This window comes from Haliotis cracherodii, unplaced genomic scaffold (assembly GCF_022045235.1).
Source record: "Haliotis cracherodii isolate W230 unplaced genomic scaffold, xgHalCrac1.p SCAF_6, whole genome shotgun sequence".
Lineage (NCBI taxonomy): Eukaryota > Metazoa > Mollusca > Gastropoda > Lepetellida > Haliotidae > Haliotis > Haliotis cracherodii.
The window spans coordinates 21,948,987-21,963,711 of record NW_027266319.1 but is presented as its reverse complement, the minus strand read 5'-3'; the positions used below and the strand labels follow the sequence as shown (position 1 = coordinate 21,963,711).

The window sequence follows — 14,725 nt, the reverse complement described above, 5'->3', positions numbered from 1 at the left end:
AAGCGTTCGATCGTCACGACGAAAGCCCGTGTTCGTTTCCCCACATGGGAAGACCATTTCTGGTGTCCCCAGCCGTCATATGGCGGGGATATTGCTAAAAACGCCACAAAATCATATTCAATCAAACAGAAACACACCACCATCTTCTTGTAAAGATTGATAATTTGTTCAAGAAAAGTGAATACATCGGTCGTACATCTATTCCAACTTGTGAAAGGGTTGCAGTTAGCAAAAGGTGGTATGATGTTCCCTTTGTGAAAATATTTGATACGTTTCTGTGTGTAGTACATTTTCAAAGACGTTTCCCACTTTCAATCTCGACTGTGAGTAATCGGAACAGTTAAACCAGCGGCTGATTGTTTCCTTGATGTATAACGCAGCACTCAGCAATACTCCAGCCATGAATAATCGAGTCTGGACCAGACAATCCAGTGACTTACCTCATGATTATCGATCTACGTAATTGGGAAAATGCATCAACCTAGTCACCGAGTCTGACACCGAGCCAACTACTAGTACGACTAGTCAAACACATTGGATACTAAAGATAGAGAACTATATGCTAAGACTCCCCCCCAAAAAAAAAAATTTAAAAAAATAAAATAAAAAATAAAATAAAAATATATATATTACTTTCGGGAGGGGGATACGATTATTTCACGTCCTGGGGAGCAATATAGCGCTGCTACAAGACTAAACAAACCACAGTCAGAATATTCTAAATGCGCACATATACACATATAGTTGACTGTGGTATTGTATACATTACTAATGAACTTCATGGCGATAATGTTATGAAATGTCATACCTCTTATCATTCGTCCATTCTTTCATTCAACCATATATACACCGTAACTAGCGCTTTAAAGCACAATGCGTTATGAATAATAATGCTGAACAGTATTAAACTTATGCATAAACGTCATTGCACAAAAAGCTACACATTGATACATTCTAGCAAACATGATGCACTACACAAATTAATTTACGTCAACACCATTACTACTCAGTACTTAACATATATACAACACTAAAAACATTATACTTACGTTTAGATTTGTTGTTTATTCCTACATGTGCTCTGAGATGTGATCGTTGACATGCTCTGATTGTTGCGAAGAGCAATGGCTGACGTGCAAGTAGCTTTTAGCATTTTAAAACAAGCCAATCAACAAAAGGGGCGCGCAAGACAAAGAACACAACACAGGCAATGACACAACAACACCCGTAACAGACGTGACAAAGATCTAAAAATAACTATAGGCTGACGCTCACAGATGATACTATAAAAGATAAAGCTATAAACAATCACATTTCATACAACCGGAAATGACAGGAACCTATACACTTGGTGATTCATACCTGCCACACTACTACTACAACTATCACTACTACCACTACCACTACCACTACCACTACCACTACCACTACCACTACTACTACTACTACTACTACTACTACGTAAGCACCTTCTACTACTAATACTACTATTACATAAGCACCTGCTACTACAACCACTACGTAAGCACCTTCTACTACTACTACTACTACTACTACTACTACTACTACTACTACTGCTACTACTACCACGTAAGCACCTTCTACTACTACTACTACTACGTAAGCACCTTCTACTACTGCTACTACTACTACTACTACATAAGCACCTGCTACTACAACTACTGCTACTACGACTATTACTACTACTTCTACTACCACTACAACTAGTACCACCACCACTTTTTCTACATGAACACCTACTACTATTACTGCCACTGCAACTACTACTACAATTACATAACAAACTGCTACTACTACTGCTGCCACTGCAACTACTACTACAATTCCATAACAAACTGCTACTACTACTGCTGCCACTACTACTACTGTCCTCTTACCACTGCTGCCACTACTATTTCCTCTACTTCATAAACACCTACTACGACTACACCTACTACTACTGCTACTACTTCTTCTACTACTACTACTACTACTACTACTACTACTACGACGACGACGACGACGACGACGTCGACGACTACTACTACTACTACTACTACTACTACTACTACTACTGCAACTACTTCTACTACTACTACTACTACCACTACTTATGTTCGATCCCCGGCCGCGCCATACCAAAAGACGTGAAAAGATGATACTTGTTGTTACCCTGTCTTGCGCTCGTCATTGAGGACCTTAAACAAGGACTGGTCGGCTCGGAGTCAGTATACTGTGTCCGAGTAGGGTATTGGTCAGGCTCCCAATTGTGTGGATCGATGCTCATGATGCCAATCACTGGATTGTCTGGTACAGATTCAATTTTTGACAGACCTGGAATATTGATGAGTACGGCGTTAATCAAACAAACATCGGTATCACCGGTGTGTTTACGACGTTGGTTAAACCCTCGACAGTGATGTGATGCTTTCTAGCATAAACAAAGCTACAAACTTGGGATTCGAACTCTTCGGATCCTTGCAAAACTAAGGGATGTAGCGCTGCATTACGAGTTGCGGCTAAAACCACTCAGGTCCCGAAGCCCCTGATTTTCAGTTTAAATAATGACAACATAACATATCAACATCCCATAAAATACTCACACAAACTCCCAATTGGATGCAACTCTGCTCAGCAGAACATTTGAAATATCGCACCACGCGGGCTCCCGGTGTATGAATTCTTAAATAAATTTATGGATTGACATGGGGATATATCTAATTAGATCGTTAAACATGGCATATAGAACTGGTGAACTTTCCATATCCTTAAAGCGAGGACTTATCACATGTATACAAAACGGCAACAAACCAAGACAGTATTTAAAACATTGGCGACCGATGGCATTGTTATCAGTCCTTTATAAAGTTGCATCTCTCATTATATCAAGAAGGATAAAGTCAGCTCTTGATATACTTATAAACGAAGACCAAAAGGGATTCATGTCTGACAGGTCCATCGGTGAAGTCACTAGCCAAAATTTTGACTTAATGGAATATACTTCTTTTACGACTGATTAACTTCGAAAAAGCATTTGATACTGTTGACTGGACATTTATAGATAAAACATAATCATTTTTTAAATTTTGGTGACTTCATACGTAGATTGTTTAAGATTTTCTACCGGAGAATTAATCTATTGTGCTTGTAAATGGCCATGATTGTGACATGTTTGATATTCTAGAGGGTGTCGTCGAGGTGATCTTATGTGCTGAAATACTCACAATACTGATAATAAATAACAAAAACGAAAAAGGCATATATATAGGTAATATACATGTAGAATATTTACTTCAGCAGTTTGCCGATGATGGGTCTGTACGCTGTCGCTTTGCTGTATTAATCTACCTTAAATCTTGACGATATGATAGATGAAAATTATAAAACATAAATAAGAAAAGGTGAAACATTAATATCTATATTGTCATCTCGTCACCTTACTCTGATGGGTTGGAATACAGTTTCAAAATCGCTTACAATTCGAAAACTAAATCATCTGTTTTGCGCTCTTCCGGACCCTAAAAAAACTGTTCAGAAAAAGTGTTTTCGATTTATTTGGAATTTTAAACCTGACAAGATCAAGAGGGATCATGTAATATGTGATAAAAGAGACCGGGGTTTCAATGTACCTAAAATGGTGTATCCTTTTCGAACTGAATCATCCAAAGATTGACCAAAGTAACATATTTGAACATAGCTGTCAATATTTGAGAAACACTGATACTAAATTATTATTACAAAGATGTTACAAAAATGGGGGGATTTCGCTTCTCAAATTGACTTTAGTATTGTTAAACGTAATGACATACTTATACAACATACACATTGGCGAAAGGATGTATGTTTTTTGTAAAGAAGGTATAACAATTGCGCCCGTTGGATAAATTACCTAATTGATGACAAGGGACAACGACTTTCATTTGACACATTTGTGAAAAGGTTTGACACCAAAACAATCTTTATCACATATATGGGCGTCGTTAACTCTGTAAAACACTACTTTCTGAAAGCCAGCATAAATTAAAAAACAATACCAAAACCACCCTACCCATATTCCAACTCTCATATATGCAAAATCAATTGAAAATTTCCAGAGGAACTCAAAATACTGTTAATACTGTTAATAAGTGCGTTATGCCAAAAAATTCAAAACTCGACAAAATGTGATTTTGTCCTACGGGATGAGTGAGTGAGTATGGTTTCACGCCGCTTTTAGCAATATTCCAGCAATATCACGGCGGGGGACACCAGAAATGGGCTCCACACATTGTACCCATGTCGGGAATCGAACCTGGATCTTCGGCGTGACGAGCCAACGCTTTAACCACTAGGCTACCCGACCGCCCCCCTACGGAATGACACCATTATATAACGATTGGTCGGACCCTGCTGGTGCCTGACGTTTTTCGTCATTTTTGTTTTGTGTGTAAATTATATGATAAAACAAATGTTCCATCAACACCAAGTCGGATTTAACTGACTTTGTAGTTAAGTTATCTACATTGAATAATGTACCATAATGTACGTCAAGTTGGACAGACTGACTGACTGAGTATGGTTTTACGCAGCTTTTAGCAATATTCCAGCAATATCACGGCGGGGGACACCAGAAATGGGCTTCACACATTGTACCCATATCGGAATCGAACCCAGGTCTTCGGCGTGACGAGCTAAACGTCAAGTAAGAGGAATCACTGCACACCAACACTGAGATGTAAAATTTAAGACCAACATGGCTTTTGTTAATATTGAAGAATCACCGTGTTGACAATGAACGTTTATAGAAAATGAAAAGATACATTGAGGAAAATATACTCGTTATAGTTATGCGCTGGGGTTTAATTTGGTTTCCAGTGTGTAGAAATGTGTCCCGAGGTGTTCCATATCAAGAGTATGGCGTGTTTCACGAGAAGTCCGTGCTCGACATGTCCATCTACAGATTCCATTGTTTTAAGGGTTGCGATTTGACAAAAGGATAGCCCATGTATTAGCTTGTTGGCTTAATTGGTGTAAATGGGCCAGTGTATAACACGGATACTTCCCAGGATGCATCACGGTTTTCGTTCATCGCGTCGTTCTCCTCGCTACATTTACCCGCTTTCCATCATGTTGAACGTTCTGCGGAGTTTTGCACAGCCTTCAGCCCAGGCCCCTCCGTCTCGACAGGCCACTCCACAAGCAACTCCTCTGGTCAAACAGGACACTACTCCGGCATCCTCCAGGGTAACATCATCATCATCGTCAACGCCTTTTGCCCTTCCAATGGTGACCACACTATCTGAGAGTAGGCAGGCAGCAGGGGCACGGCATCGGTGGCGACTCCAGTGGGTGTAAGTAAACACATTAACTTGATAGAGTTCATCCTCTTCAAGCAACGTCTCGATACCCGTTCTACTTGACATGCTTACTGCGTAATTGATGCAATCGTTCATGTCTGAATCTATTTATTTTTGTTACGCTTCTGAGTGAGCGGATTCCAGCAATATCACGGCGGGAAAGGATCTAACCTAAGTCGTTTTGCGTGTCCGGCGAACACTTTACTCGTTACGCTACCCCAGCGTTCCAAAGTCTGATTGTACAAGAAAACTGAATCACAATGGTATGTTGTATGACATCAGGGCTACTGGGCAATATTTTGTTACGGTCACCATGTGTTATCCTATATATTGATTTGGTTTAACTGTTTGTTTTTGTAGCAATATATACATGCCCATGTCCTGTCCCGTTATTGTTTAACTTGCTTGTAAAATGTACCAACATATACACCAAAAAGTCGCGTTGAAAGTGAAATGGAAGTTTGATGTACTGTCATAGCACGGGGTTTTCTACAGTTCTGGTCATGAACACAACTATGACAGCTGTATCAAAAACATCAGCATGGAATAAACCGCCCCTTGATTGTTTCATTGTTAGCCACCATCACGCATGGTTGTCTACTTTCCTTTACCCGGCAGTATGTGTAAGTTCATTGTTTTGGCAATATTTGACATTTGTTTATGTTTGACAGGTTTCTGAATCCGCGGAATTGTTGAAACTCCGAGAGGAAAGCCGGAAATTACAAGAGGATATCAGTGAACTTAAAGAAGAAAACCAGCCTCTGAAATAAAATGTAAGTCAACCACGATGAATATGTTTAGGTTTAACGCCGCCTTCATCAGTCCTTTATGTTTGTGATTGCGTCGCACCACGATATTGGAGGTGGGCCCAAAGTGTCAATAGTTTTTTTATTGCATAACTTGCCACACACTATCCCTTATCACAACTATTAAGTAATCTTATGTCATTAGCAGCAATTAATGCAACATATAATTATACGCAGTCATGAAATGCTGTTCATTTATATTTTCAATGACTTTTCTCACTCAGAACCATACACCTGACGAGGCCAGGCAAAGAACAGAACGGAGAAACCAACGCCAGGTCAGGCGGAAAAGGCAACGACATCATCGCCAACAGCAACGAGGGCAACAAACAGTCATACGAGGAGTTGCTACTCGTACGTCATCTGGACGAAGCACAGAGGACTTCCGTGAGTTTCATATAGCCTATCTTTTTTTCGAAACAAATAATATACCGAATTTGATTGAAACCCAGTACCCATTTATTGTGGGTCGTTGCTTATGTTGTAAGCCACAAGTAACATAGTTGACCTGTAGGTGGAAGTTGCCTTAAACTGAGACACGTTACAACTGCAACAGTCCAGCACTCACTTCAGGGAGAACATCACTATAGCTTTGTGTCCTCTGTAGATTGTGTCTTGGACAGGAGAAGAGTGTCTATGAATTGTTTTCTTTCATTGTAGAGGGGCCGAGTGCGAAAACCAGCTGGAGTTCTCCAGATGGCGCTGGGAGGAGTGGAGATTAAGTGGACCGTCATGTGTGTATGTCATCTTTGATTCAGTTCTCGCATTTAGAAAGGGAGGTAATCCATCACGTCACCAACTCCCCCCACCCAACATATTGCTGGAACATACTTAATACATATAAGTTACATTGTTCCCGGTTCAGTTTGCCCTAAATGTCAACTACTGCTACCAATTATATATTACCCCAGGAGATTCTCGGAGAAGGAAAGGCACTCCCAAAACATCATGCTTTGAGTGCCGGTTAAAGCATATGAAATGGTACACAATGCATGTGTGTTTATTCTAACAATTGAATGCTTTGAATAGCTTGTTAGCAGGACACGTGTTAATTTGCAGTCGTTTCACGTAGAATTGTCGAAGTATTAACTAGACAGATGCTATTTTTTTTCTAAAATTAGTATTAATAATTAACTGCAACAGCTTTTATTTTGTGAATGTTAACGAAACACGTTTCTGTTCACTCCAGGTGTCGTCACAAGTATCAAGATGATTTCATCAGACGGGCGTTAGACAGTTGACATTCATCCCCAGCCCTGTCCCCAGTCCTGTTCAGCTTAAGGAATAATCCTCAGTCGCCCGTCTGTTGCCAGACATCCTCAGTCGTTCTACTCTGCTGCCAGATATCCTCATTAGCCCTACTCTGCTGCCAGCCACCCAACCAGCCTCGGTTACCCTACTGTTACCCTAGACAGCCTCAGTCGCACTACTCTGTTGCTATGCAGCCTCAGACGCCCTACTGTTGCCAGCCAGCCTCAGACGCCCTACACTGTTGTCAGCCAACAAGCCCGAGTCGCCCTACTCTTTTTTAGCCAGCTACCCTGAGTCGCCCTACTGTTGCCAACCAACCAGCCGGCCTCAGCAACCACGTCAACTAGGCCTTTCTCCGCTACATACGGTAAGTAGAACTTCATTTAATTTTAGTTCAAGATGGAAATGACGTTATTTCTATGTATATCTTTGTTGAATAAGTGTCGATAGTATCCGTTCGTCCATTATCGAAACTATTTTGCAACTCAAATGGAATTATCTACGTTTTAAAAAGCCACTGAATTATTCTGTTCAACAAAATACTCTTTCTTCTTCAGGTTTGGTACAGTCAATGTTACCTTCCCTAACACCTGCTAATTACATCGCTTCATGTGCAGGAATTATACTTCATTTTTATACCCATGTTCCGACTAAGGGCAGCCTACAGAGGTTATTTTTCTGTTGGAATGTTTGAACCAAGTGGACATGTACATGTCCATTGCTTCCTATAATGTACCAGATAACGAAGGTATCTCAGCACCGTATTTTGGCCGTATGAACATATCTTCATGTTTAATGCAGTTTCACCTCAACATGTTGGTGCCTCAGTTTACAACGTAAACGTTCTACCTGCACAGCAGTACCTTGGAATCAATAGTTTACTGTTAATAGCAGCTATTGTACTCGTGCGCGTCTTATGTCACTACTGCCCACCTGGGCAACGCACATAGTGCTTATTTCGCATGCCACTATTGCTCACTGACCAGATACATCGCCCATAAGCGTTTCATAGTCATGATTTTCTGGACGATCGTCCACTTACAACACCTGGATGGTGATGTGTACTTCCTGATGACTCGGCGGCTTCAAGATGTTGAGGGGTGTTTTATGTTTCATGGCTCATTCTCCTACCTGAAACACCCGCCAACACCTTCTAGTTGAACGGCGACTCGGTTGTATTCACAAGCATCTTCTCGGGTAGTGGTATTTAGTTAGCGTCTTTAGACAGTGACGTTTTCGAATGATTATAAAGCAGAAAGGTTGTACGTACTTTAAAATGAGTAGCTCTTATCACACGAGTATTTCTTGTATAGTATTATTTACCCTTGGCTATGACATCAATTTATTTTAAATAGCATTCTTGACACTTGAAATTAAAGACGGAGTACATTCCTAACCATGTTCGATGCTATTGGCATTATGAGGGGTAACGTCGTTTGCCCGTCTGTGAATGACGTCATGATGTGCTCTGAGCAATACTACCCCCGTGGACCTACTGCTGGATACATTGTATGTCTGAACTGGAGGACGGTCCTCGCCTGATGCCATCGCCCCTGATCACGCCACATGCCACGTGATCTCACCACATACCACGTGATCTCAAGTCAACCACAAAGATGGATGCATCTTCAGCACAACAAATTCACAGGGTGAGTTTCAAACTATATACTTTATTTGATGTTTGAAAGGCATGTATCTTAATTATATCTAAAATTTATTCGTAGATACAGGCCATCTGTATTTTCTTTTCCAGAACATTCCTCTGGTCTACACTTTTCTAAATGAATGTTCCTGTTGTATATAAAGTTAGATCTCATCACAATGTCTTCATGTACAGGTCGCATTACCACAGCCCGATGCCACTGGCATTTGATTGCATCAGATACCACGTGATGGGTACGCAGATTCCAAGTTCATTAAGATGGATGTATTTTCAACACAACAAATTCGTAAGGTGAGTTTCAAATTATATACAACCTTTTGTAGGACGTTAATACGATGTACAAGCTTTACAAATATTTACCCGTATTTGAAGAATGACTCCCTGAATACAATCCGACCTCAGCCATGTCGAACAAGTTTATTTATGAAAAGGGGGTTAATTTTTTGTTTTTCTTGGGTATTTGGGTTTCTCGATTATATCAACCTTTTCTCACAGTGTCGATTGTCATATCTCGCCCTCTTTTGGATGCGATCCTTCGGCCCTCGCGCTTATCGACTTTGCCCAGCTTATTGGAAACAACTAACTGGATACTTCCCTATAAACAATAACGTCGTCCAATTTACAACGTCATCATGTTGCGAGGCCATGTTCGAATCTCAAGAAATGACGTCATGATAGGAAAATGATTTATTGTAAAATAAATCACGCTTCGTTCTTCATTGTTCTTTGCGATATATCGTGCAGCTATCCTATTTTTGATGTTTGAAAATTATGCATCTTAATTGTATCTCTGTAGGCTATTCGAAGAAGAAAAAGACATCTTACGTAGTTTCTATTCCATTCCTTTTCTTTTCATTCCATATGACTCAACATCTAATCACAATTTGTATGTGCACAGGTCCTATTACCGCAGCAGCAACCTACTCGTGACTCCCACACCTGACTCTCCTGTCAACTACACAAATGCTTATGGACAATGGTGAGTATCTGAATGCTGAGTTATGCAAACAATGACTCGATACAAACATCTGTAGAATATACAAGATTCTGTTGAAAATGGGAAAAGAACATCACTATAATAACTTGAGACAACAGTTGTCAAAAACGTATATAGGCATAGCAGGCTAGTATAACACACACCTTATTCTTCACCTTTATACTGTCTTGCTCAAATAATGTGAAACATGTCCCTATGTATATAACAGAAACGTGACTATACAAGTATGTTCAAGTATCCATCCTGTGAATTAATATCAAGCATACTTTGTCCAACAGGCTTTTCCTCCAGGTCTCAAGGTCAAGCTTCCTACCTCCGTATATGTATTCGAACCCTCAACGACCAGATTGGACTTGTCGTAATGGACGTCTTACTCCGCGATGTATCGGAACTCAAGGACTGGAGTGGACTAGTCTTGATCCCCTGCCTTACTCCGCGTAATCTCAAGGACCAACCCGTGAAGATACGGAGTAAAATAGGTCTTCAGCAACCCATGCTTGCCTTGTAAGGCGGCTATGCTTGTCATAAGAGGCGAGTAACGGGTGGTCAGGCTCGCTGACTTGGTCGCTCATTATGTCAATCACCGATTGCATGCTCCAGATTCGATTATTTTCAGACCGTCGTCATATAGCTGGAATATTGCTGAGTGCGGCGTTAAACATCAAACAAAAATCTAATTACTAGAGTTGGGCCTCTATGTTGACTGCATCAAGTCAGAATGTTGTACATATTGCATTGTATACATACTCAAAGACTGGAGTGGACTAAGGACCAGGTTGCATCACACCTGTGTTGGGTTGTGACAGTGAACACAGCACATCTACTAGTAGTATCATTGTCAGTGCTGTTATCTAACTGTGGTATAATATCACTGACACCCATCCTTGGTAACTGAATTTATTCTACGACTAGGTAGTGGGCCTTCTCTTTCGTCAATTCAAATCTTATGTTGGGTGGTATTAGGATGGACAGTATTACATAACGCCATAACCACATCATAACTGCAAGGAAAATAATCATTGGATTCTGAAACATGTTTATATGACATTTTCTTTCGGTCAGTCAGGAGGGTGGCTATATACAGGCGTAGTTGAGCCATGCTACCCTGGATATGTTCAGCCAAGTGACATTCTAAATAAGCATATTTAAAAATTAAATCAAACGTAAATATTTGAATTTCACTAATTGTTTTGAATTTCAAAGCTCAGTTTTTTGTTGCTGTGGGTCAACGTTGGGCTCCGCCATGTTAGTGGTGTTTACAGTTCAGGAGAATGGATATATACAGATGTGGTTGAGCCATGCTGCTCTGGATGTATTCATTTGACAACCTTCCTAACAGGCCCAGGGGTTTTCCATAGTATCGGTACACACTGGGATACCTACCCTTAGCCAACTTTGTAGACAAGCGGTCCTTTACAGGTCCGGGTCATATTCTACCGCTGTCAGTGTAAATACCAAAACAAGTGATACTAATATTGATTAATATAGTGATGATTGTATTTCATATATTATAGCAATTCACACATGTTTTGTGTATTCCCATTGTACTTTACAATATTACATTTAGCCTCACAAAATCGTTAGGTTGTAAGGTTGCCTAGTGGTTAAAGTGTTTTTCTCCTCAAAGCCTAAGAGACCCGTGAAGATCCGTGCTTGCCGTAAAGGACGACTACGCTTGTCGTAAGAGGCGACTAACGGGATCGGGTGGTCAGGCTCGCTGACTTGGTTGATGCATGTCATCGATCCCAATTGCGTGGATCGATGTTCAGGATGTCAATCACTGGATTGTCTAGTCCAGACTTGATTATTTACAGACCGCCGTCACATAGCTGGAATATTGCTGAGTGTGGCGTTAAACAACAAACCAACCAAGCGTAAGACGACGGTTCGATCCCCACATTCATGACGTCCTCCATGGTGTTCAGATGGATAAATTTTATTTACTGCTAAAAGCGGCCTTACCCCCTCAGATGTATATTTTCTGTACAGTGCCTCCATTTGAACTTGATGATTGTATTCTCACCATGTTAGTACAAACCTGATTGAGAGCAACGTTTAAGAAAACACAACTGTGTAAATATGTGTATTCATTGTCTTTGTTCATACGTATTGGAAAATATTTTTAATAAAATTTTAAAATGAACAATATTGTGTTATGTTGTCACCGTAACAAGGGCAATTTTGAATATTGGTTTGAGGCACCGCAATTGGCTGCGTCCAGTCGTGTCAGGATGTGATCGTGGGTTCGAATCCCTGATGACGATTTATGGTTTGTCGACACCATTCTATCGTAGCACTGCAAGGATACAATGCGGTACTATGACTGACACAAGTCACGTTAACACGGTCCTCAGGCATATTTGCAGCAACTAATCAAGCAAGTAAATCATTACATAGGCCCTTTCTCCATATGACGGCAAAAGTTCTCAACATAGAAACAAAATATTTCTTCATGCTTAAATTCATTCTAAAAGGTTCAATGAGAGTGTAAAGTAAAATCAGAATACCTCACGTACATATTACCTTTAGCCAGTGGTAAATCTGATTTGAGGTCTGCTAAACTAGCTATATGTACCCAACACATACTCCTCTACTTGGAGACATTGGAGCGTTGTTATATAGTTCTCAGATGAATAACGTAGTGCTGAATGTATTGTGGCCGACTGAAGGTGCAATGGACATGTTTATTAGTTAAGTTGAGCTCTGCTTTAATCAAGGTTGCAGCTTTACGACAGCATCTTTGCTTAATTTGAAAAATGACGTCCGAGGCATTTAAGGCTTTAGTGAAATCCCCATGGGCACCGATTGTGCCCTCCAACTGGCTGATATGTTTCTTTATGCACGCGACTCAGAATTTCTGCTTTGATTAGCAAAATTAAAACCATGGAAAGAAGTTTAACTGAGCATAGGTATATCGTAGGTGTGTGAATTACCCACCTCAGCTAGAAATAAAAGATACCAGGGAATCGCCTCATCTGATTCATTTATAGATCAATGCATAAAGGAAGCAGTGTGACAGTACAATAGCCACAAGGCTGAATGGCAGGAAGGATTCCGGCATGTCGAGCAGCATTCCAGCGCTTCCAGCCTTTGGTGTCCACATTTCAAAACTTTTGAGGAAAAAATGAGCATACTCTTCCAAAAAGTGTCACACGACTCGTGCTCAAAAGCTGCTTGATCAGGGTTTCAGTATTTAAGGGATCAGTAAAGCTTTCCCCATGCTTGTCGTAAGAAGCGACTAACGGGATCGGGTGGTCAGGCTCGCTGACTTGGTTGATGCATGTCATCGATCCCAATTGCGTGGATCGATGCTCATGACATCAATCACTGCATTGTCTTGTCCAGACTCGATTATTACTGGCCACCGTCAAATAGCTTGAATATTGCTGAGTGCGGCGTTAAACAACAAACAAACAAAAGTAAAACTTTCAAACATTTTATGGTAGACATCTATTGGATATTTACAAATTTTCGGCAAAAGTGACAAATTGATTTCTGATACAATTCCATTGTTTGGCTTGTTCCCGTATTTTATCAGGGAAACACACGACTTGCCTTTGCATGTGTTTGTTGCGGTTGCTACAAGTAGGGCAACGCTTGATATCACCACTAATAACAGATATGATATACAGTATCCTGCGTTTATAACGAACACGTTAAACACGAACTGTTTTTGTGGCCTGTTCGTTTGCTGTGTAGAGGCTATATATATGCTTAAAACGAACTACTGTTATAACAAACTAAAATTAGTGGTCCAGTTTAGTTCGTTATAATCGTGGGAGCACGGGTGACCCAGTCGTCTAAGGCGCCGCGATTCGCTGTGCAGAGTTGCGTCCCTTGGGCACGCCAGAAACCTATGATTGTGGGTGCGAATCCCGGTTCGCCCCGATTATGTTTCTAGGTTTGTCATACCCGTGCTCGTGGGTTTCACCAAAGTGGTACACGTCTGAGACCTGCATCACTTCGGGCTTTCCTCCCACATTAAGCTGACACGCCGTGATATAACTGGAATACTGTTAAAAGCGGCGTTAAACCCAACTCACTCACTCGTTATAATCGTAGCTCTGTATGTGGAAGCGAAAAGTGGACTCTACTTTTAGCAGAGATTTTTTCTGATTATGGAAATGGGTTTCTCGCTTTAACTTAAAACGAACAACGCGCCATTTTTCGCTTTTGGCGTAAATGTCTTTGTATGCGCTTTGCATTGACCAAATGTCTTGAAATCTTTTGGAAACATTGAAGCTATGCAACTATGTAAAAAAATAACCACCATGGTGTCGCGTATGCGCCTGCGGTAACACCCTAACAGAGGCCTCTGACGGCAATTTGGACGCCTTCAAACGCTTGTATTTCCCTAACGACCCCTGAAAGGTGTATCAAACGTCGTAGAATTTGGAGAGCTTTCCAACGAGTTATCATGCACCAAACTCGCTTGATATTTAAGAAACGTATGTTTTTCACCTCTCCAGCAAAAGTACATCCAAGTCAACAAACTTACATAGGTATAGTCTGGAAGTTAATTTAAGGTACCGACGTTTACTACACTATCTGAAAAACTATTGGACCTACTCCAGTCAAAGTTGTTATGAGATTACGATGTAAGCATTAGATTTCATGATGTCTCAGCGCAAGCATCTTTCCGCTGATGCGAAAGGTTTCGTTGTTAAAATAT

The 14,725-nt window shown here is 40.7% G+C and overlaps 1 protein-coding gene across 1 annotated transcript; it reads left to right on the top strand.

Moving 5' to 3' along the window:
- The first annotated feature begins 9,013 nt into the window (after positions 1-9,013).
- On the top strand, positions 9,014-10,494 carry LOC139444893 (uncharacterized). Its single transcript, XM_071225898.1, has 4 exons — positions 9,014-9,042; positions 9,231-9,347; positions 9,955-10,035; positions 10,332-10,494. Exons 1-4 carry the CDS (start codon positions 9,014-9,016, stop codon positions 10,492-10,494), a joined length of 390 nt encoding a protein of 129 aa, XP_071081999.1.
- The last annotated feature ends 4,231 nt before the right edge of the window (positions 10,495-14,725 follow it).

Bases quoted from the DNA above. Each gene is read 5' to 3' on its own strand.
- LOC139444893 (XM_071225898.1), top strand. From the start codon at position 9,014: ATGCATCTTCAGCACAACAAATTCACAGG. The intron at 9,043-9,230 runs GTGAGTTTCAAA...CTTCATGTACAG, and splicing joins CAGCACAACAAATTCACAGG to GTCGCATTACCACAGCCCGA. The intron at 10,036-10,331 runs GTGAGTATCTGA...TTTGTCCAACAG, and splicing joins ACAAATGCTTATGGACAATG to GCTTTTCCTCCAGGTCTCAA.